The following is a 21864-nucleotide window of genomic DNA, read 5'->3' on the forward strand; positions in this document are numbered from 1 at the left end:
CTCATTCACCATGTACATTAGGTGTTCAAAATGTTAGAGGAAGAGAAGAGCATGTTGATTTTCCAAGTCTTTAGCTTTTTATCTTCCTTCTTGTTTTGTCTGACTCTGGGTTTTCCATTACCCAGTATCATGTCTATCAAGGGACTGGCAGAAGAAAAGGAAGCTGGATCAACTCAGCCAGTTAATTCCTGCCTGTGCATAGGGCACACTGCTTCTAGGGTACTCACAGGACGTGGGCGTGCTTACATTTGTTGGAGTTTTGTACAGCTGCATGTGTGTTTGCTATAACAGTGTTTGCACTGAGATTTGAAAAAAGAACACTCTACACATTCAGAATAACTTATAAATATACAGATGATAATATCAGGAACTTGTATTATATCTAATGCTATTAATGCATAGCAATAAATTTTATTTAGTTTTCATTTTGATAAATAAGGCAACTTTGCCCCTTATAGCTTTGAAATATTACTCTTTTGAATATGTAATGACAGATGCATACAAACTGAGAGATAGCATTACTTAAAACATAACTTTTCATTAAAAAGAAAAAAAAACTATGCAGGTATCTTGTTTGCTAAAGACAGCTATACTTTGTGTCTCTTCATTCATTTACTTACTTTGGAGGTAAGGTTTCAATATCTCTTATTTCTCTGGTTGCTGTCATTGTAAATCCATCAATCACATAGAAATGCTCTTTACCAAAGAGGAGTAGCCCCTCACTGGTATCAAGGCCCTGGACTCGAGCACAGCGGTACATGTGCTGGATCTATTAAGAAAACCAGAAACATTCATTAGTATAGCTTTTAAAAAATCAACTGATTTCTTTTTTTAAAAAAATACAAAGGAAGCAAAACGTTTTTAAACATGGATTTAATGGGCAAACAAAATTTTACCAAGATGTTACTGTGTGATGGCACCCCCTGAGCTAAGCATATTAATCTGAGAACAAACATAAGAAACAGAGTAGCTAAGACTGCAGTCTTGAGTTGCAGTTTGACTTCAGTAAAAGGAAACAACCTTCTATTCACATCCATCCATCAAACCACTTATCCCAGGATTCACTGAGTACTAACTCTGTGCCAGACATGTGTGTACGAGGTTCCAGAGTCAGAGAACAAGTTAGAAGAGGAGGGAGACAGACAGAAACTTTGCAGGAAGGGGAACTGAGGCACACATGTGGGGAGCTTCCGACTGAGCCCTTGGCCAGGCAGGACACACAGAATGAGAAAGGTATGCAGAGCCTGACATTTCCGAGTGACTTTCTAGTTTTGTCATTTAACTAGAGATTTGGTCAGATTTCTTCATGTCTCTGGGCTTCTGTATCTTCAAGTAAATTTCAAATATACTTCAGTGGCATGTTGTAAGAGTGACAGAATATATAGAATCATGTTAGCAACTGCTGGTTGTCTTCTCTTCCACACAGCTTCCTTTCCTCTTCTTCCATAACAGCCTCTGGAATTTGTCTCTGTTTGCTCCCCACTGGATTCCGCCTGCCTGGCAGACTGTGGTGCCATTGTAAAAAGCCAAACTTGGCAGAAGCTGTATTTTCCTCATAGAAGGACGGACTTGCTAAAGCCCTCAATGTTACCATTGTTTTCATTCCAACAGGCAGGATCTAGTTCTTAGCAAAAATTCCTTCTTGCTTATACTTAGTTTAACATGAGTCAAGGAAAAAGAATCAGCAACTGAATCAGAGTCAAACAACTGTCAAATGAATGTCAGTCTAAATGCACTTCCTGTACTAGTCAAGCTTGAAGCAATTAGAGCAAAGGCTGTACTCACAAGATCAGAAGTTCACAACATGACAGTATCAGAAAATAAATTTTCTAAAATAGACAAATGTAAGTTTCAACACCACATGTGAACTACAATAAAAATTTAGAATGTTACAGCAAAAAAACCTGACATACTTCGAAAATAATTCATTTTAAGTAAAACAGACACATAGAAAATGTTATTTCCTAAGTGCATACCTTAAAGAGTTTTCAAATGCTTAAAATATGATGCAATCAGCATCCAGAACAAGAAACAGAACATTCCAAAGCTCCCAGACGCTTACCATGTGCTTCCTTCAGGCCTACTGTACTTTTATAGTTACAATTTTTTAAAATGTTTTCATTCAAGATTAATCAGGCTATATATTTGAACAGAATCTGAAAAAAATTAAGCTCTAATTTCTAGTTACTATTTCTTAGTGAGTAATATTTCAAGGGTTATAACACAATCTACTATAACAGACAAACACAATCTTTAAAGATGTGATACTGCACATTCAATTCCTTCATTCTTTTATCCCTTTATTCATTCAACCAAACACTCCTTCATTCAAGGTTTACAGAGTGTGTATCAGGTGATTAAGAGCTGTGCAAGGCACTGGGGTAGAAATAAGAAAACAGTGTCTGCCTACAGACAGCTCACTCTCTAGGGGAAGAAACAGTCACAGGAACAAAGAATCATAACACAATAAAATGAGTGACAGACATAAAAGAAAGTGAAAGTATTAGTCCCTCAGTCGTGTCTGACTCTTTGTGACCCTCCAGGCTCCTCTGTCCATGGAATTCTCCAGGCAGGAATGCTGGAGTGGGTTGCCATTCCCTTCTCCAGGGAGCGATAGATATAGGATTTTTATAGTTACAACTTTTTTCTCTCTCTCTTTATGTTTTTATTCAAGATTAACCAGGCTACATATATTTGAACAGAATTTAAAAAATTAAGCTCTAAAAGAGTGAAAGACATAGGGCTTTATAAAAGCTTAGAGGAGGGTATTTACGTCTGGGCTGGCAAAACCCTGAAGGAAAAGTTCCTATGTGTTGAGTACTAAAGACTCCAGATAAATGAAGCTGTATCAAATGCGGGTTATAGGGATAGAGGTTATGCGAATGACAGACAGGGGCATTTATGCAGAGAATGTAGTGAGTAAAACGCAGATTAAAGAACCAACGTCATGGATGGAGTGAACTGCAAGGTTCAAAGTGCTACAGGGGCTCAGGCTACACGGCAGAGTCAGTAAACTAAGCCTAGAGGGGTCGCAGGTTATAAGAGATTGAGAGCGACAAAGGAAGGCCAAATAGTCTTCTGTGAGTGAAGCTGAGTGTAGGGGTGAAATATGAGGCTGGGGGTGATGGGCTCAAGGCTTCAGGGTGAAGGGATAGTTGAAGCTGCCCGAGTGGTTAGTGCAATTACAGACGGGTAGGGAAAACTACAGGACCAAATTACTGAACAGGTTGTGTACATGGGATTGAAATAGAATTAAGGGGAGAGATGCAGTCTGGTAAAGGGTATACAGAGGAAAACAGGGAACTAGGTGTCAATGTTAATCCTGTATCTGATGCCACTTCATGCTGGTCAGTGTCTGCAGAGGTGAGAAAGTCCTGCAGATGAGAGTGCTGAACCCAGAAGGGGGCTTAATACTGATTTCACTGCAGAGGCTGCAACATGTCTCTTAGGCTGCCAGATAAATATCCTTCAGCTGTCTTGTAAAAGGGAAACAAACCACTCAGTGCAACCCCTCCTGTCCAGAAGCCCAGCACCTTTTCGCCCTCCTCCAACAGGCGCAGCAGGGTGGCGTTGTCCGTTTTCTCCTCCTCTTCTATCGAGCTGCCCTCAGCTGTCTGGTCCTGTAACTGCTCCTGCGTCTCCTCGTCGCCTCCGTCTGGTGCTGACCGAGATCGTTTGAGAGGTGGCTTGACCAGTCCTGCAGGACAAGAGCCAAGAGGGCCATGTGGTCTCACGGGGGCCACTGGGGAGCGGTTTGGTCTCAAGGAATCCCTCATGTACAGTTTGAGAGAATTCAGGAAGGCATGCACACACTTCAGTGGCCAACAGCACAGGCTCTAGGGACTTCCCTGGTGGTCCAGTGGTTAAGAATCCGCCTTCAGATGCAGAGGACATGGGTTCGATCCCTTAGTCAGGGAACTAAGATCCTAAATGCTGGGTAATACCAGGGCAACTAATACCATGAGCTGCAATTAGAGAGCCCGTGTGCTGCAGCTACTGAGCCCAAGTGCTCTAGACCCATGAGCTATAACTAGAGAAACTCTCTGCAACAAACAGCCTGTGTGTTGCAATGAAAACCCACTGCTGACCAAAAAAATCACCACCACCATAAAAAAAACCCCCAAACCAAAACAAATAAAAAACACCAATCACTGCCCGTCCTGCCCCTGCCAAAAAAAAACCCAAAAAACCCAGAAAACCCATCCCACTAAGCACAGAGCTGGTATTAAACAGTTGTTTGACCTGGGAGTATTATCTGCCTTCTCTGAATCTCAGAGGGTTCTCATTTATCAAAACAGGACAAAAAGATCATCTCTCCTGGATACCTGGAGGACTGTTGGAGAACGAAATGAGGTAATTCTGATCAAGTGTTTAGGATTGTACATGATAAATAGTAAACTCTCAGCAAGGGTCAGATGATGATGATGAGAGATTAGCAGAGTGAATGGTAACAGGGGTGATGCTAACGGGTGGGTTTTACTGAGGGGATACCATCAATAAATGGTCAGTCATTATCAGAAACAAGAATAAGGACAGCAAGTTATAAACATGATTGTAAATCGAGATCCCACCTACATGGAGGGTCCAAGAGGGCTATTTTAAGACTCACGTTACAAGTGGCAGTATGGTCATTCAGACACGAATGAATCTATTTAACTCATCAGATCATAAAGAGTAAGAGCACAATTCTTTTTGATACAGAGCTGGATACTTTAATTTGCCCAATAAGTTAACATTTTACTGCCTACATTTTGATAATTTTATTGATAATCACAGGACATGAAATTAAAATCTGAGGATGAAGGTAACCACTGATATCCCGAAGTACAGGAAATAAACAGGCTCTAGGACTCTATCTCTAAATCTCACATTTAATATTTAGTTTGTTTCCTCAAAAGTAATGTCACATCTATCTACTATAGTTGTTCTAAGAATTTTGGAAAAACCTATCTGCTAGAATCCTACCCTTTGAACACAAGTTATCAGAGGTTCTGCTTTGTCTTGGGAAGAACCTTATTTTCACATAGCAAAGACTACAATAAATGAGCTGGAGAAGGAAATGCAACCCACTCCAGTATTCTTGCCTGGAGAATCCCATGGACAGAGGAGCCTGGCAACTACCGTCCATGGGGTTGCAAAGAGTCAGACATGACTAAAGCAACTTAGCACGCACACACAATATATAAGCAAGAAAGAGCAAGTCTTGCTGAGGACATCCAGCAGGGGAAAAACTTCCAGCTGCTTTATTTATAGTTTGATGAATCAAAACCTCCAATTCTATATCTATCATAATATCTAGCACATCACAGTAGTGACACCAATATTAGTGGTTTTAGCTCAATTAGAAATTAGGAAAACTGAGGCTAAGAGGAGCTAAATGCCAATGACCCAAACACATCACCACAAACTCTGTGAATTATATACCTTGGTTAGAGCCATTAAACACAGCTTTGGACATATCTCAATGACTCTGCTGATGTAGTGTCAAGAAATAAGAAGGCTGACAACTCTGTTTAACTACTAAAAATTTCAAGGATTCTGTGAAAATATTAGGTCACTTATGAAATATTTAGTAATTCATAGTCAGCATGAGAGAAAACAGGTATGATAGGAGAAGCTGACCACAACTATAGATAAATGCTTTTTGTTGACATGGCCATATACTATTAGATTTTTATCAATGAGATCTGCAAATAATTTTTAACTTACACTTTTAATTCACATTCAAGGGCTTTATCTACAGACTATACCAAGACTTTTAAATTTATGTACTTCAGAGGCTTAAATTCTTGCCTGGAGAATCTCAGGGACGGAGGAGCCTGGTGGGCTGCTGTCTATGGGGTCGCACAGTGTCGATATGACTGAAGCGACTTAGCAGCATCAGCAGAGGCTTAAAAAATAACAATGGATTGATTTTACTTTTTCAGTGTCAACTGAGTCCCCATTGTGTGCTAGACATGTGCCAAAATCTATAAAGGGATGTGAGAAGTAATCTCTGCCCCTGAGAAACTGATAATTTAGGAAAACATAAAATCACTGAAATTGCTGTAAAAGATATGACTAAAGTGCCACTGAAGCCAGGGGAGCTGAACGAGAAGGCTTCAGTGGAGGACAGGTGGATCAGTATCTTAGGACAAAATTGGGAAGGTCCAGCTCACAGAGAAGCTGTAGAAGAGGGCAGAGGGTGCACATCTACAGATGTCCAGAATCAAAAAGCCCATGGCCGTTTTAGTCCAAACCCTGATCATATGCAGGTCTTATGAGGCTCACAAAGTATAGATTTGCAATAATATGTTTTAGCTCATAGGAGAAAAGACCATTATTTCTTACTGTTGGCTAACGTGCACTAATGACACATTTAATGGTTGTTTTAATTTTATAAATCTTCACTTAGTTATTAGGGCCTTAACTTAAAATATCAGGTACGACAGAGAATTCTGCCAGATACAGTGAAAAAAAAAAAAAAAAATCAAGCCAATGGGTACATGACGTTCATCTGTAGGCTATAAAGAAGAGCCAGTCTCTTTAGTTCTGATATAGAAATCCATCTTTAAGAAGGTTGATACCCTAAAATATGCATAGATACTTTTAAGGTTGGTCCTACTATTTATTATATATAGATAGTAGCTCAGTCATATCCAACTCCTTGTGACCCCATGGACTATAACCTGACAGGCTTCTCTGTCCATGGAATTCTCCAGGCAAGAATACTGGAGTGGGTAGCCATGTCCTTCTCCAGGAGGGTCTTCCTACTGTTTATTGTTGCTAATATTTTTCACATGAATTGAAACAGAAGGAATGCTCCCAAGTGATTTTAATTAAAGTCAGAGAGGAAGGCTGCTGACCTTTGACTTTAGCAATCGTGTCTTCACCATGTTCTGGTTCTTGCTGAGCAGCTTCTCCTTCGGAGCTCTCTACGATGGCATCCTGCACAATGGCTGGGTTGCCGGAGGCTAGTCGCATGTAGTATTCTTTACTGTCATAACTTATGGCTCTTCTGTATCGAGCAGGTTTCTATGGAACAGCAAAAGGAAAGTGCTCAGCTAATTCATCTTCAAGAATTAATAGACTGTACATAGTAAAAGCACAGACTTTTGGGTTAGGTTTCTCTCTTTTTAAATTGCACTGACTTTTAGAAGACATACATGAAACAACAATATTAGCAGTTTTGACCTTTCCGAACAAAGAAATACATCATCTTTTGCCAAATGTTTCCATGTTAGTCTAGCACAGTCTTCCTGATGCAGCAGTACAGTAGAGAGAACACCCAGTGTCAGAAAGCATCACGTTGTAAAGGGATGTCTGGTTTGTGGAGAGCCTGGAATTTTGCTTCTGCCCCAAGTAAACAGCTTAGGCCTAAAGGGCCATCCCTTTGGTAGGAACTACCTGTGTGTGTACTGCAGATACTTGGAGGTAGAAAGCCAGAACTGCCCTTTTCCTCCTGGTATTCCCATCTCTCACCGTAACAGTGAGAATGGCCCAACCCTCCAGAGTCCTGACTCCACATGGAATTCACTGGCTTCAGGCCAGATGAGACCATCTGGTTCACCTGCCACTCCAGCTTGTCTCTAATTTGCTAAAACAACCCTGTTTGTTGTGTAAAAGAATATGATCCAGAAACTTAATAACTAAATGAGTGTATCAAGAACATATATAAGTCCATTTTGAAGAAGAAATTACCCAGAAACATCAGAAGAGATTTAACTTTTTGGTGTTTAATATAGAACATTTTCTTTTCAGAATAATTAATATTTATCTTAAAAAACAGGTTTTCCAGTTGACCCAGACTTTTTTATTAAAACAACAGACAGTGAGAAAGTAAGGTTTAAAATTTCCTATAAAAATGTAAGACCAAAGGGAAAAGTTTATATGTTCCTTGACCAGAATGACCCAGACTTTGAATTAACAATTAAGAAAAAGATACAGAGTTTGAAACACGCTTAAAGCCCTTCTCTTTCTAAACATTACTTTCCTTCCCTATTAATAAGAATATCTAATTGAAAATATTCTATAGCCTAACTCTCCATCAAATAGTTAATATGTGTTGTCTACAAAAATACTTATTTTAAGTAAAACTCTTTTAAAAAATGATTTCGAAGTAAAATGGAAAAAAGTGTCCAATAGGATGAAATATTTAGACTAAAATACTGAACCAATTTTGAGGTGAAAAGATACCTAACTCAAGCCACCGTTACCCTTAACTTCAGGTATAGACTTAGAATGAAGAGAGCTGCAAGCTAACTGATGAATGATACGCAGCAAATGAAAACTGGACTATGTAACACAGAAGTATTGAAATGATGTGAAATAATATTACAATTATGGAAGGGTGAATCTGATGAATTAATAATATTGTAGTATTTTTTGAAATGAAAGCAGAGTAGTTAATTTTGTATTATAACAATTCTCTACACAAGGTTTAACAATTATCTTCAACTCAAAATTGTACATTTTTAAAAAGATGAAAGCATAGTTAGTAATGGGCAAGACAATGCATTAACAGATGTGGGACAACATCTTCTTGGATACTGACTTCATATCTGATTTGGAACTAAAAGGATTCTCCCCCAAATATTTTGAGGTAAATTTCTGTGATGTAAAAGTTCTGCAATTTTTTTTTACTGCTTATGTATTGAATCTTCCTGCAAAAAGAAAACAATTATATAAATTTAAATTAAAATCAAATTGTATTTAAAAAGTGATCATACATTTAGTTTCCATTTAGTTCCTTCTGATTGAAAAAGTAATTTTAAAAGAGAATACACTGCATTCTCAAAATATATATTGTTTAGTATCTAGAAGAATTAAATGAGAAATTGAAAACAAACTTGGTGGTGTCAGGCTGCCCATTACTAACATGCCTTGGGACTTGTTAGTTTCTGTGTGAAGCGGTATACTTCTCACGTGAGAGCGATGGGTATTCAGCCTGTTAGTGAGGTGCATAGGGATTCTAGAAAGCTAACTGGAACAAAGCAAGAGAGACGAGAACATCTCTCAGTAGGAATGAAATTCACTTTTTTCAACTCTACGGAACTTACAGAAATAGCACATTGAAAGTTATCCCTTTAGGTTAGTCTAGTCTACCATGCACTAATATAAAATAAAACAAAACCAAAACAAAGAAATTAAAAAAAAAACTGTAAGTATTTTGCATTCTTTTATGGTATTTTGTGGTTTACCTTTTGAGGAATGATATCATCAGGTGTCTCAGGCTGTTTACTTGGGATCTCAGACTGAAAACAGGGTATTAAGTATAGACACATCAGAAAAAAATAACAAAGAACAACACAAAAATAAAATACTCTTGAGGATTGTATGAAATATGGAAGATGTACTCACACAAAATAATATGATATCCTAAGCTGCTTGAAATAATCACTTAGCATCTTGTGATTATTTTCTCAATTATCAAAAGTAGTTTTAAAGTAAAACATAACTGCAAAAATTCTCAAGGTTACTGAACAAGACAGACTTCAAAGTCACACAGACAAAACTTGAGCCAGGCTGCCAGTGTCATGGACAATTTATAGACAACTCTCTATATGGCTTCAAAGGAAAAACAGAGAAAACTGGATAACAGAACCTAGTTCTAGCTATTATTAATATCTTGAATCTAACTTTTACTGTGCTTATCTCTCGATCTGTTTTGCAACAGAAGCAACTGGTTTGAACTATTATCTACAATATCCCAAACCACAGAAATCACTAAGTGCTTGTTAGTGAAAAAACATCTTCCCCTAAAAGCCAGAGGACCTACTTCCTTTGCTGCCTTCATAGCTGAGATCCCAGAGAGGAAAGTGGAAGGAAGCTTGGATTATCAGCTTCCAAACCAAAAGTTTCTCTAAACATTACTTTTTAAACATAAGGTAGCTGCTTTATATTTTACTCTCAGAATGAAATTGAGTAACAAGAAGGCAGTGTCTGTGAGCTGCAGTGTGTGTCCTGTGCGTGTAAACATACAAACGGATAGCTACAGACAGACAATAACGCATCTAAGCAACCTTTCAGTTCTTCTTTTCACAGTTTGTATTTGGAGATGACTTCCAGTACCTGGCCTTACAGTAAATATGAGCAGGCAAAATGCTTTCATAAATGTTTGCTTCCCCTGGCAAAACAAACACGGAACTACTGGGCATACTTTCAAGTACTTAATATGGTTTGATAAACATCTCTCCTTAAAAGCGAACTTTTAAAAGTATACCTTACATTGACAGATAATCTTTAAAACACACATCCATGTTCTCAATCGTGGTAAAGGTTTGGGTTACATGAGTATTACTACACATTTGTTGAGACTCACTGAATGGTATACTTAGGATTTATATATTTCAATATATGTAAAATTCATGTCAATAAAAAGAATTCTGAACAAATACTGAACTCCATTGCTATATATGTGGAAGTGTTTAGGGGTGAAGGGTACTGATTTCTCCAACTCATTTTGAAATTAACTAAAAAATAAAACAAGACAGACCACTGGACAGATGTGTGATAAACCAATATAGCAAAATGGGCCAACTGCTTTTGTCAAACCCAATTCTGATGTTCACTATATATCCCCAACTAGAATGTGGGCAGGGCCTGACATGTACACGATGGTATACTCCCTGGAGCATATGATGGAGTGCTGGTTTAATACACATTTGCTCACTGAGCCACTAACCGAGGTTCTTATTTTACTGAAAGGTACAGTGTTTAACATCAAAGGTATAGGTATACTAATAATTTTCATATATCATAGTTCTATTTAATTTTAAAAATTTATAAATTATTATAACTATGTTTATACAGAAATTTAAATTTTTCAATGTCAGAATTTCTAGTAAATAATTTTATAGTTTCTTTACTTCTAAGTTTTCTCTGTTGTTGGCAATGGAATTTCCTGAGCTGCTTAGTTCATACATACCATATAAAAATATATGCAGAGGAACCCACAGGAGACTCACTTAATTACAAGAAAAGGAACTTAGGTGAGTTGTTTACTCTTCTGCCCTGAGCAGCTCAACATTAAAGGGAAACAGTGAAGGTTTTATCCCAATAATATTTGCAAAGAACAGTAAATTTGTTTGAGACTATTATTCTGTGAAAATAAGGGGCTTGCAGAATTAAAACCTGGTTTTAGTACTTAAATATAATTTTTAAGTGGCTAAGTTTGGAATTTTATTCTCCTTTCTCAGGATTCGGAGCAGCTAGCTGCTTAAAAACCACCAGGTTTTGTATTTGCATCATTTCCCAGGCTCACATCTTAATATTTATAAATAATATTACCACTTAAAATACAGAATTATAGTACAAATCAGTATAGCTATTTTAGATTTGAAATTGACCCTCCAAGAAAAGTCCCTGTGCAAAGGGGATAAATTACTTTTAAGTGCAATTAGAAAATTTTCCACATGTACACAACTTTTCTCAGGACAAAATTAATTTTTGTTCTCATTAAAATAATTTTAGTTGATAAAACTTCAAAGCTTTTAATCCTGTGGCAAATGAAACACTAAAATATTCTCTACATTCTACAAACAAACATCTAACTTAAAAATAAAGTTCAAAACTTACAATAAAAGATAAGCTACTTTTTAACACAGTATGTAGCATTTGCCAGGTTTAAGAAATAATGACCAAAGAAATAATCACTTTATTATTCTTAACACATCAAAGATTTTAAAACAAGAAATAACTTTGAAATCATCACTGTATGTTCACCTCAAGCAACAGGACTAAAGAGTTAAATGTTACTTAAAACAATGATTCTTTTTAATAAATAAGGTGAAGATCAAATCATTTGTCCTTACTCCAGGCAGAACCTATTATACCTCTCAAGAGGCTTCAAAAGCAATTTTTAGTACCTGTTATACTTGAAATACCTCTTAGGTTGCGAAAAGTACCGCCTATATTTTATAAAGATGGGTACAAGGAGAAGGGTGCATTTCCACAAGCGTAAAGGAAAGACGTGACTGGTCTCTGATTCTGGGAGGCAATATTCAAAATGGTTCAGAGTAGAGGAGGATTTACTATGAAACTGATAAAGCTTATATCTCAACAGTCCTTACTTCCCATGGGCTCCTTTCAAAGCCCTGCAAGAGAGGCTCTAGCAATTTTTTATTCATAATGCCATACTCTTTTTATTATAGAGCCTCCCCAAGTTACAGAAACTTTACACCCCATAAAATTTGACTCTAGCCCTTTGTAGTGCAAGAATAATTAGGAAAATTCTATAAGAATACTGAATGGGAAGCAATGGATAAATTCTAATTTAGGAAAAAAGAGTGCTGACAAGTCCATTCATTGAACACTTAGTAAGCTCTAAAATATGTTTCAGCATTAGAGAGAAAAAACCTAATATATGGGACTTTCCTGGTGGTCCAGTGGTCGGGACTTAGTCTTCTAGTGCAGGCGGTTCAAGTCCCATCACTAGCTTGGGAGCTAAGATCCCAAATGACATGTGGCCCCCCACCCCCCAAAAAAAGCCTAAACACAACATGTAGGCAATGTTGTAGCAATTTCAACAAAAACTTTTAAAAAATGGTTCACATCAAAAAAATTCTTTGAAAATAAAAAAAGAGAAAAAGAAAATCTAGTATATGGTTTCTCTCTGAAAGAAATTCACTGGCTGTTGATAATGTCTCAAAACCACCAGAGATTGGAATCTTTTTTTAAGACTGATTCAACTTCTGAGGAATTATCAACCTATAGTTATTATATCTTGCTCTGCTACTTAGTATTATATTTTGCCCTGCTACCTAGAAGAAATTCCTTAATTTTCTAGGCTTCTATTTCTCATCTGTGAAATTGGGATAATAACATAACTATACTTCAGAGGGCCCTGAAATTGTAAGTAAATGCTCTGCAGAGCATCAAGCTCACTGTGCCTTGTAAGTATCTGTGTACCCTCTCTTTAATATTTATCATTTATTTACCTGTGCCAGGTATTCATTGCAGCATGTGGGATCTCTTTTAGTCGTGGCATGCATACTCTTAGTTGTGGCATGTGGGAATCTAGTTCCCTGACCAGGGATCGAACCCTGGCCCCCTGCAGTGGGAGTGAAGAGTCTTAGCCACTGGACCACTAGGAAGTCCCTGCTTTTTTTTTATTTTACAATAGAAGTTAGCGAAATAGCATTTGCTTCTACTTTTTGGAATTTTCCTTGATGTCAATATTGCCAGAAGGCATATTCTATTAAAAAAAATGGACATTTAATGGCGTTTCAAGTTTACAGATTTTGAACTAGCACCACCAAAATCATTATTCATTTGGAAAATTTCATCATAGCAGATTAACCCTGACTCTTCATGAACTAAAGCAGCATGAATCCCACAATCTGTAATCGTCTCCCCTTCCCACCTGCTTTTTCCTTTTTTGTAAATGTATCTCTAACATTTCTCAACTGCCTTGTATTTTGCAATATGTAACCCATTTGTGGGGGTACAAAAAAGCTCCATATAGTGCACACTTATTTCTGAGACTGTTTATAGATTTCACGAACTCCTTTGGTAAAGTAAAATGCTAATAATATTAAGGTTGTAAGTGTGAACTCTGAATAGGTTATGTTTTTATCTGATATAGAACTTCAGACACACTTATGTAACTTAAGGTTTTGGGAGGTAAGGAGGGGGCAAGGGATAAATTGAAGATTGGGATTGACATATACACACTGAAACTGAAGTGGCTCAGTTGTGTCTGACTCTTTGTGACCCCATGGACCGTAGCCTACCAGGATCCTCCATCCATGGGATTTTCCAGGTGAGAGTAGTGGAGTGGGTTGCCATTTCCTTCTCCAGGAGATCTTCCCAACCCAGGGATTGAACCCAGGTCTCCTGCACACTACTACATATAAAATAGATAACCGATAAGGACCTGCCGTATAGCAGGTATAGAGTTCCTTGTACAGCACAGGGACTCTACTCAATACTCTGTAATGGCCTGTATGGGAAAAGAATCTAAAAAAAGAAGAGATATATTTATATGTATAACTAAATCACTTTGTTGTACAGCTGAAACTAACGACACTGTAAATTAATTATACTCTGATAAAAATTTTCGAAAATACTTTTGTAAAACAAATGACATTGTTATAAGAAGCAATGGAGTACACATGGTTTAAAAAAAAAACCAAAAACCTATGGTTATGTAACCCAAAAAGTATATACCTCAGTTATACAGTGAATGGTCTCATATTTAAGAGAGCATATTCATCTTCTATTTTCATATTCTTAAATGTATTCAATTTGAATAAGTGTTGACTTCATAAAAACATATTTAATCAAATTGCTACAAGCTTAAATTCTTATTCAATTATTTACTTGGGAAAAATGGGTGAATAATCAGAGACTATACTGCTAGTCTGCTCTGATAAAAGTAGGTGCTATTAGAAGGCTGCAAAAATATGGGTGGATTTTTTTTTTCCATAGAGTGCACTAGTATGAGAAATTATAGTGCTTTAAGTTAAAATTTACAAAGTATGGCATTTTTGACAGAATGAAATAGCTTTGAGAAAAATAAACTTTAGGGAGCAATCTTTAAAAAATTGTAAACAACTATATATTAGCAGGTCTAAGATCTATGATATTCTAAGTAGCAACAGGACAAAGTGGTGTCAATTAGCAAAAGATAAATGAAGCCAGGGTTTTGGTTGAGAAAAAAAGAGGCACTGGAGGAATCCAAGTTGTCTCATGTTACACCATCTTCTCACTAGAAGACACATGCGCCAAGTCTTTTTTACAAATCTTGGTTTCTTCCATTGTTGAGAGAATCATGTTTGAGTCAAGAATGTGGAAGTACTGAAACTGTGAAGGGGTTTCTCTTCCTAAATTTGCAGTGACTTTACTGGGGAAGATTGCATTTCCTCAAATGTTTAAAAAAAAAAGCATGATTCTTAAATCAAGATCAGCTTATAGACAACATTTTTCTGGTCAGTGCAAAAATCTGAATGAAGGCTTTAGGAAGGGCAACTTGTCTGAATAAAAAGGAACTTAAGGGCAAATGCCGTCTGTTTTATACTAGCGGAACCTGTGATAAAGCTTCTCAACATAACTGGGATGATCTAGACACTCGGGCTACTGTTATTCTTTCACTACGTTCTGTATTTCTTCAAAGAGTACTGCTTAGTGGCCGTGTTACTTACTTAACAGTCAGACAGTGCTTATTCTGTGCTAGACACTATTCTGAGTACTTGACTAATTTTAATCACTTAATCCTCCGAATGGCTTCTAAGATGGAACTGCTATTTTTCTCCATTTTAGGCGTGAAGAAAGCAGAACCTAGGGTTCAAGTGGCTGATACTAGGTTATCAGCTACTGAGCGGGCAGCTCAGGGTCTCCAACCTAAGCTGCTTCACTGTGCGATCTCCCTGCTTATCTTTTCATTCCATCGCCACCATCCTGACAGTGCCAACGTAATACAGTTCATCGAATTTTCTAGAATTCAGGTATTTTACATAACTGATCTAATAAGAGAAAATGCTTGCAAAAAAAGAAGGGCAACTTGAGACCGCCACGACAAACGCTGACTTTTGAGCACTCACCGCCACGTTGGTTTCCTGCTCCGTTTCTGGCACGTAAGGGTAATGGTTATAAAACATATCATTTCGCACCATTTTTTTCCTCATTCTGCAGGGCCCCTCTGTCATCTCCAACATCCACTTGTCGAGATGGGAACCAATGGGGGGGCCCCAAAGCCCCCGCTCCCGCAGCAGCTCGTACTCAATCTGGCACCACTCTTCCGTCACGTACTTCAGGGCATTTTGCTGACGCTAAGGGAGCAGGGGTGGAGGGGAGTCCAGGTTGGTTTTCAAGCAAAAGCAGGAGCAACAATTAAAAGTCTATAAACAGCTTAAAACCAAGTTAATATTTGGTAACAGAACCCAATCCATGCCATTTCAGTCACTATCATAAAGTAAAATTACACTTATTTATGGCTGAAATAAGCTATTTTGTGAGAAGGTGGGGTTTTAGTGATGGCCCAAGGGGATTATTTTAGCGCCAAGTTCTGTGGAAGGTTGTGTACAGGGCAGCCTGTGCAGTACACTTGACCAGAGTGTAGAAGAAACTTGTAACTCAAGACACAGGGAAGATGGCAATATTATTTATGAAAATAAAATGTAATGGCTTGTCCAGTGAGAGATAAAAAAAGACATGAGTTTAAGGCTCAATCCCCTTCCCCACCCCAGACTGTAAAGCAGTTACCAGAACAAGAATAAAAGAAAATCTACAAAGCCAGGTCAAGAAATACTGCCAACACCCTAGATACCTGCTGATCTCCATAACATTTCTAGTACTTTTAGGTAGAGAATATACACATGCAGTTCTGATCGGGAACTTAACATTTATATAAAAAGTAAAGGAAAATCATTTTTACTTGGCTACTGGGAGAGATTCAAATCAACTTACGATTTGTGGAATAACTTCTTGCTATTGTCAAATGCCTAAGTGTGTAACATTTCAACAGTAGCTGCTTAGGACGAACTTATCTAGTGATTCATGAAATACAAGCATATACTTTTAAAGTCTAGGAATAAAGATCTCTTTATGTAACTAATGCTAATGGTTATTGAAGAAGTCATCTTGATGTTATATGATACCATAATAGTACTTATGTGTTCCTGACAGGAGGAAGTCACCTGTAATAACTAAGTATCTAGTATCATGCCCATAAAATATTAGCAGCTTATCATTCAGAAATCCTTAATGCATACAATTTAGCTGCCATGGAAATAAAATACTTAGAATAAGTTGTCAAGTAATTATGAATTAATCAAGAATATTTCACTGAAGTTTTTAATGACAAAATTACCAAGCACTTACAATAAAAAAAAACTTTTTATGTTTTAATTTTTTAGAATTTTAAGAGACTTCTCAGAGACTTTGATGCACATGTTGATGATCTCTGTATTAAGTCTGAAAGAGGGATCTTCTGACATTTTAATTTTTATTAGGAACAAACACATGAAATATGATGGTCATGAATGTTATTAGGGTTCAGCTGTGCTGATCTCCAGTCTGTCACTTTTTAATGCAGTTTGCCCAAAGGAAGTTCCACTCTTTCTGTCTTAAAAACAATGGCCAAAGTAGCTGCTGCCAGGAATAACTAAAAGCATCACCTTTGATGATGAATGCAGTTCAGCAACTTACTCTTAAAAGGAGTAGGAAGATAACAAGGGGAACAGTCTTTTCTCACGTGAGAAATACAAAACAAACCATTATTACAGTTTTGACTCTTACCTCCTGATATTCTTTATATTGTGTGTCTACCAAGTCACGAACAACAGCGATGTGTGTAAACATCCACTGAGAAATCTCCTAATAATGGGTGGAAAAAGAGTCTTATTTCATGGATTTTCTGAAAAAGAAAATGTTAACTAGCCTTGAAATAAGGCAGTTAGTTAAAATTCTATTAAAGCCATCACAACAACATCCCAGATATCCCACAAAAAAACTGTGAAGGATGAATTATCTGATGAATCTGATGGAGGCTTATGTGATGGACTCAGACCCCAACACCCCAACCCCTGCTGCCCCTTCAAGGAAGGGCTCACTGCCACAGCTTCTGGGTGTGCTGTCCATACTTCAGGGATCATCTCAGCTGCAGAGAGCTGTGGTGTACCCCACAATCACTGCCTGACTTGGGGGCAAGCGGGCTGAGCCATTTCAGCTCAGTACAAGTTAACTCCGCCAGGTCATTTTGGTACCAAGGCTCCACTTGGGGCTACCTGGTCTGTCACCAGACCTGCACTGTACCCTGACATTTCCCCATAACCAGTCCTGCTTCATTTTTCTCCCTACCACAAATATCAAGGGCACCCCTAATAAGCAGCCTGCACACTAAACTCTCTCTCAGAATGTGCTTGCTAGGGAGCCCGACCAGACACATGGAATGACTCATACACATGGTTTCTCCCAGATGCTTTTCACGGCTGCCACTGAGATTCTGAGATGGCAAAGAGAGTATGATGAGGAAGAAATTAATGCTGGGGGTGGAGGAGTTAAAAAAAAAAATCAAAAATTGGTGTGTCTAATAAAATTATTAAAAAAGTCATTTTGTTATTGATTTAAAATTTATATAACTATTAATAACAGAACTATTGAATGCTGGAAAAAATTGGGAAAAAACTATAGTCTGATCATATTTCAATATCCAAATCTCATCTTATATTCATTCATGACATGGATCAAATACACAACATTCATAGTGCAACTGTATCATAATAAAATGGGAGAAGACCCCATAACCAGAGTTGTCTGTCCGAAAGCAAAAATGCTGAGAGTCGATTCAAATCATATGCTTGTATGCGTTAAGTGTATTATATAAAACACTGTAACTAAACCTTGAAATACAAAGTTCTAATATCATTAATAAAACTAAACGATGTACCTGGGTGGAAAGGCTGTGTTTATGAAGCCCGCTTTCCTTTCGATTCCTTCTTGATCCCGTTAACTTGGAAAGACCAAAGCCACTGCTGACACGGGACAATTTGGATTGTGTGGTGGGCACTAAAGCTTCTCCTCGACTTATGCACTTCTTTTCATGGGCTACAGAATTAAAATTAAGAGTATTTTACAATTTCTCCATGTATTTACTTGCCTTACTTTTAATAGTTTCTCATCATAGTTACAAAGCACATTTCTGTAGTTATCAAAAGCATCTGTAAATGCTGTCTTAGATACGACATCTACTTATCTTGTGTAAGGATAGCTACTTAATAATTATTGTACTGGCTGGACTCACATTTGGGTGGAACCTCATAGCTCTGCAATGCTATGCAAATTTATTTTACCTGTCATCAATTTCTACGTTAATAACAATTTACAATGCCCTACCTAAAGTCTATGGTGTTGTGTATACTTTGGAATTTAAAAAGTTTGGGATTTTAAAAGGTGATATGGTATGTATACTATATGTTATACAATACCATCTGAGGATCTAGAGTAATAAACCATAATGAATAAAATAATAATTAATATTTCTGCAACAAAATGTATGAATATTCATGCCTAGTAGGATAAACAAAGTTAGGTTAGGTTTTGCCACCAAGTGAGTTCTGGCATCAAATTAATAATAACATTTTGGATTTTTAGGGTTTTTGGCACTTTAGAATTACAGATAAGGGATATGGAGTTGTAGCCAAGATGGTGACCATACTGAAGCTGTGAGCAATATATTATTTACCAAGCTCATAGATACCTTGATGTATAACACATCTCAGATTAAAAAAAAAAAATCTAAGAAGAAAAGCTTAATTTCAGCATAATCATTGTGAAAGTGCTCAGTAGTGTCCAACTCTTTGCAACCCCATGGACCGTACAGTCCATGGAATTCTCCAGGCCAGAATACTGGAGTGGGTAGCCTTTCCCTTCTCCAGGGGATCTTCCTAACTCAGGGATCGAACCCAGGTTTCCCGCATTGCAGGTGGATTCTTTACCAGCTGAGCCACAAGGGAAGCCTGATACAATATAATCATTCTAGAATGGGCTATCCTGTATTGATTTTCATTTCTACTGCCATCATAATATTCTTTGGGGAAAGTTTTAATTTCATATCTAAAGGGCACCCATATAGGATAGTCATGTGTAAGTCTCTTGGCCACATGGTATCTGTAAACATTCTTACCCAGATGATTCTGCCAGCACTTCAAACTAGCTTCTTCGATGAGTGGCCTTGCTATAGCTATGTCCACATGGCCTCTTTCGTTCACAGGTAGAGTGACTTTGAAAACCTCCTCTAAGACTTGTTTCTTACTATGAATTAATTCTGTCCAAACTCTGTTGACAGCTTTTATGAGAAGCTGACGCCCTAGGAAATGAAAAACAGCAACTGATCAAAAATAATACAAAGGTAGTTAGTATTTTTTAAATTGTTTTACATCTAAGAATTTCAACTTAGATGTACAGTAATTAATCATCCAAAAAAAAAAAAAAAAAGCTTCACATTATAGCCAGCTCAGTTAAAAACAGAAGAAAGAAAGAAAATGATTATTCAGATAACCAAAAACATGGTTGGCTACTTGGAAAATTTAAAGTAACTTTCTATTCAAGAAAAAAGAGTGCATTTTGATTTATAAAATTGGAAATCACATAAACATTTTATTATCTAGCTTATATTGAAAGAGAAGAATATTCTCCTCACTTAAAAGTAAATTTTAGATCTACATATTGGGTTGGCTAAAACTTTCCTTTGGGTTTTTCCATACGATCCTATGGAAAACCTGAACAAACTTTTTGGACAATTCAATATTTAAGTACACTCACTAATAAGTTAGCTGTTCTTGAATAGTTTGCAAAAGGAAAGAAATAATAAACATTTTTAGAGTTTTTACTACTAAATTCCATCTTACTTTGGACTACTGCTCTAGATCAGTCAATATTTGGCAAGCAGCAGGATCACTTGGGAGTTTGTTAAAACAGATCGCTGATCTCTACCTTCCAGAGTATCTGAGGACTGTGTACTCAGCAGATCTGAGTCAGACCAGAGAATCTGCTTTTCCAACAAGTTCCCAAATGATGCCAATGTTTCTAGTCTGAGCCCTTCACTTTGGGAACCAGTTTTCTAGAGTTAGTTCCTTGGGAGGAAACAACCACTGGGATTCAAGAAATTTTAGTGAAATAACAGAACAAATTAATGCTTAAATGAATGACAGAATAAGAACTGGACAAAGGATAAAATCATATGTAGAACTACCACACAACATTGCTGAAGATACAACACTCCTGCAATTATCTAATCTTTTCAACTGAACATTGTTAGAAATTAGAAATCAATCCACTCGAAGACTTCAGTGCATGGAACTTAACAAAATCAGTGAGAGAACTAGATTAAAAAAGAGAGGAAGAAAGAATAAAAATGGTAGTACTGACAACTTGTCTCAAGCAATATTTGCCTCTACTGTGATTGGCCTAATACTACCAATAGCTGGCTCTCTTAATGATAAACACCAATTTAGTGTTTGTGCTACTACTTGTGCAAATGTACCACCAAGTTTTCCAGTGTTACTCTGAAATGTAGAGGGCAAGCATTATCAGTGGTTAGTGGTTTACCCATCCTAGCAAAAGGAGATATACAGCCAGCATGTCAGTGTATGTTGGTGGGTGTATTGGTATATGCTCAGGTGTGCCCTACGGGGAGACAGATTGTCAATGTTGGCAGTTTCTGAAGGTTAGTTTTTTTGGCTATATCTTAACACATTATCGACCAGGGGATTTTTGCAGAAACTAACGCCTGTGGCCAGTGATTTGTTATGTAAGTGAATACTGAAACATCTCTGGTCAATAATGTTTGGGTAACAAAAGATGCATTAATACATTTATGGTTAATAAGCTGTTAAAAATCAGAAATGAGTGGAGATAAAGGTGTGGGGGGGAAACTGAGATAATCACCTTCACTAATATCTTGGCTGTAACCACCATCTGGTTCAATGTCCGAGGGGATCATAATATGCCATGTAGTCATGCGGGCTTCTGCTTCCAGTCCAAATCCATCCACATTGCTAGAAAATTCCAGGCAGTTTAAGTTCTATGAAGGAAATTATTGTAGCTGCAAACTGTAATGACTATTACTCTGCAGACACAAGTGAATGCTGGCTCTGTCACAAAGTTCCATTAATGGCAGACAGACATTGGGCAGATTCACAAAACAGAACTTCTAATTTATCATGGAAATGGCATTTTTAAGGAGTGATATCACAAATCCACTTGACTAAATGTAATTAAATTAAATTACAGCATTAAGATGAGCATACTATTTCAGATGCTTTTTGATGACTATTAACATTTTTCACCTAAAAATTACAAAAAGTTCACTTATGAGCATTTTCCTCATATGTCTGTGCTCCCTCTCCCATCTCTATGTCACCGCTCTGTGCTCCAGCAGCAGTG

At 37.3% G+C, this 21864-nt stretch overlaps 1 protein-coding gene across 2 annotated transcripts in view; it reads right to left on the reverse strand.

Moving 5' to 3' along the window:
* Window positions 1-21864, reverse strand: part of WDFY3 (WD repeat and FYVE domain containing 3) — a 250563-nt gene that overhangs the window by 45184 nt on the left and 183515 nt on the right. For both annotated transcript variants that reach the window (XM_040237260.1, XM_040237261.1), the window contains exons 39-47: window positions 21367-21476; window positions 19604-19786; window positions 18368-18525; window positions 17218-17295; window positions 15522-15749; window positions 9180-9233; window positions 6846-7014; window positions 3534-3697; window positions 621-769 (exon numbers count right to left, since the gene is read on the reverse strand). In XM_040237260.1, coding sequence (XP_040093194.1) covers window positions 621-769; window positions 3534-3697; window positions 6846-7014; window positions 9180-9233; window positions 15522-15749; window positions 17218-17295; window positions 18368-18525; window positions 19604-19786; window positions 21367-21476 — 1293 coding nt within the window. The remainder of the gene's footprint in view (window positions 1-620; window positions 770-3533; window positions 3698-6845; window positions 7015-9179; window positions 9234-15521; window positions 15750-17217; window positions 17296-18367; window positions 18526-19603; window positions 19787-21366; window positions 21477-21864) is intronic.

This window comes from Oryx dammah, unplaced genomic scaffold, assembly GCF_014754425.2.
Source record: "Oryx dammah isolate SB20612 unplaced genomic scaffold, SCBI_Odam_1.1 HiC_scaffold_3, whole genome shotgun sequence".
NCBI lineage: Eukaryota > Metazoa > Chordata > Mammalia > Artiodactyla > Bovidae > Oryx > Oryx dammah.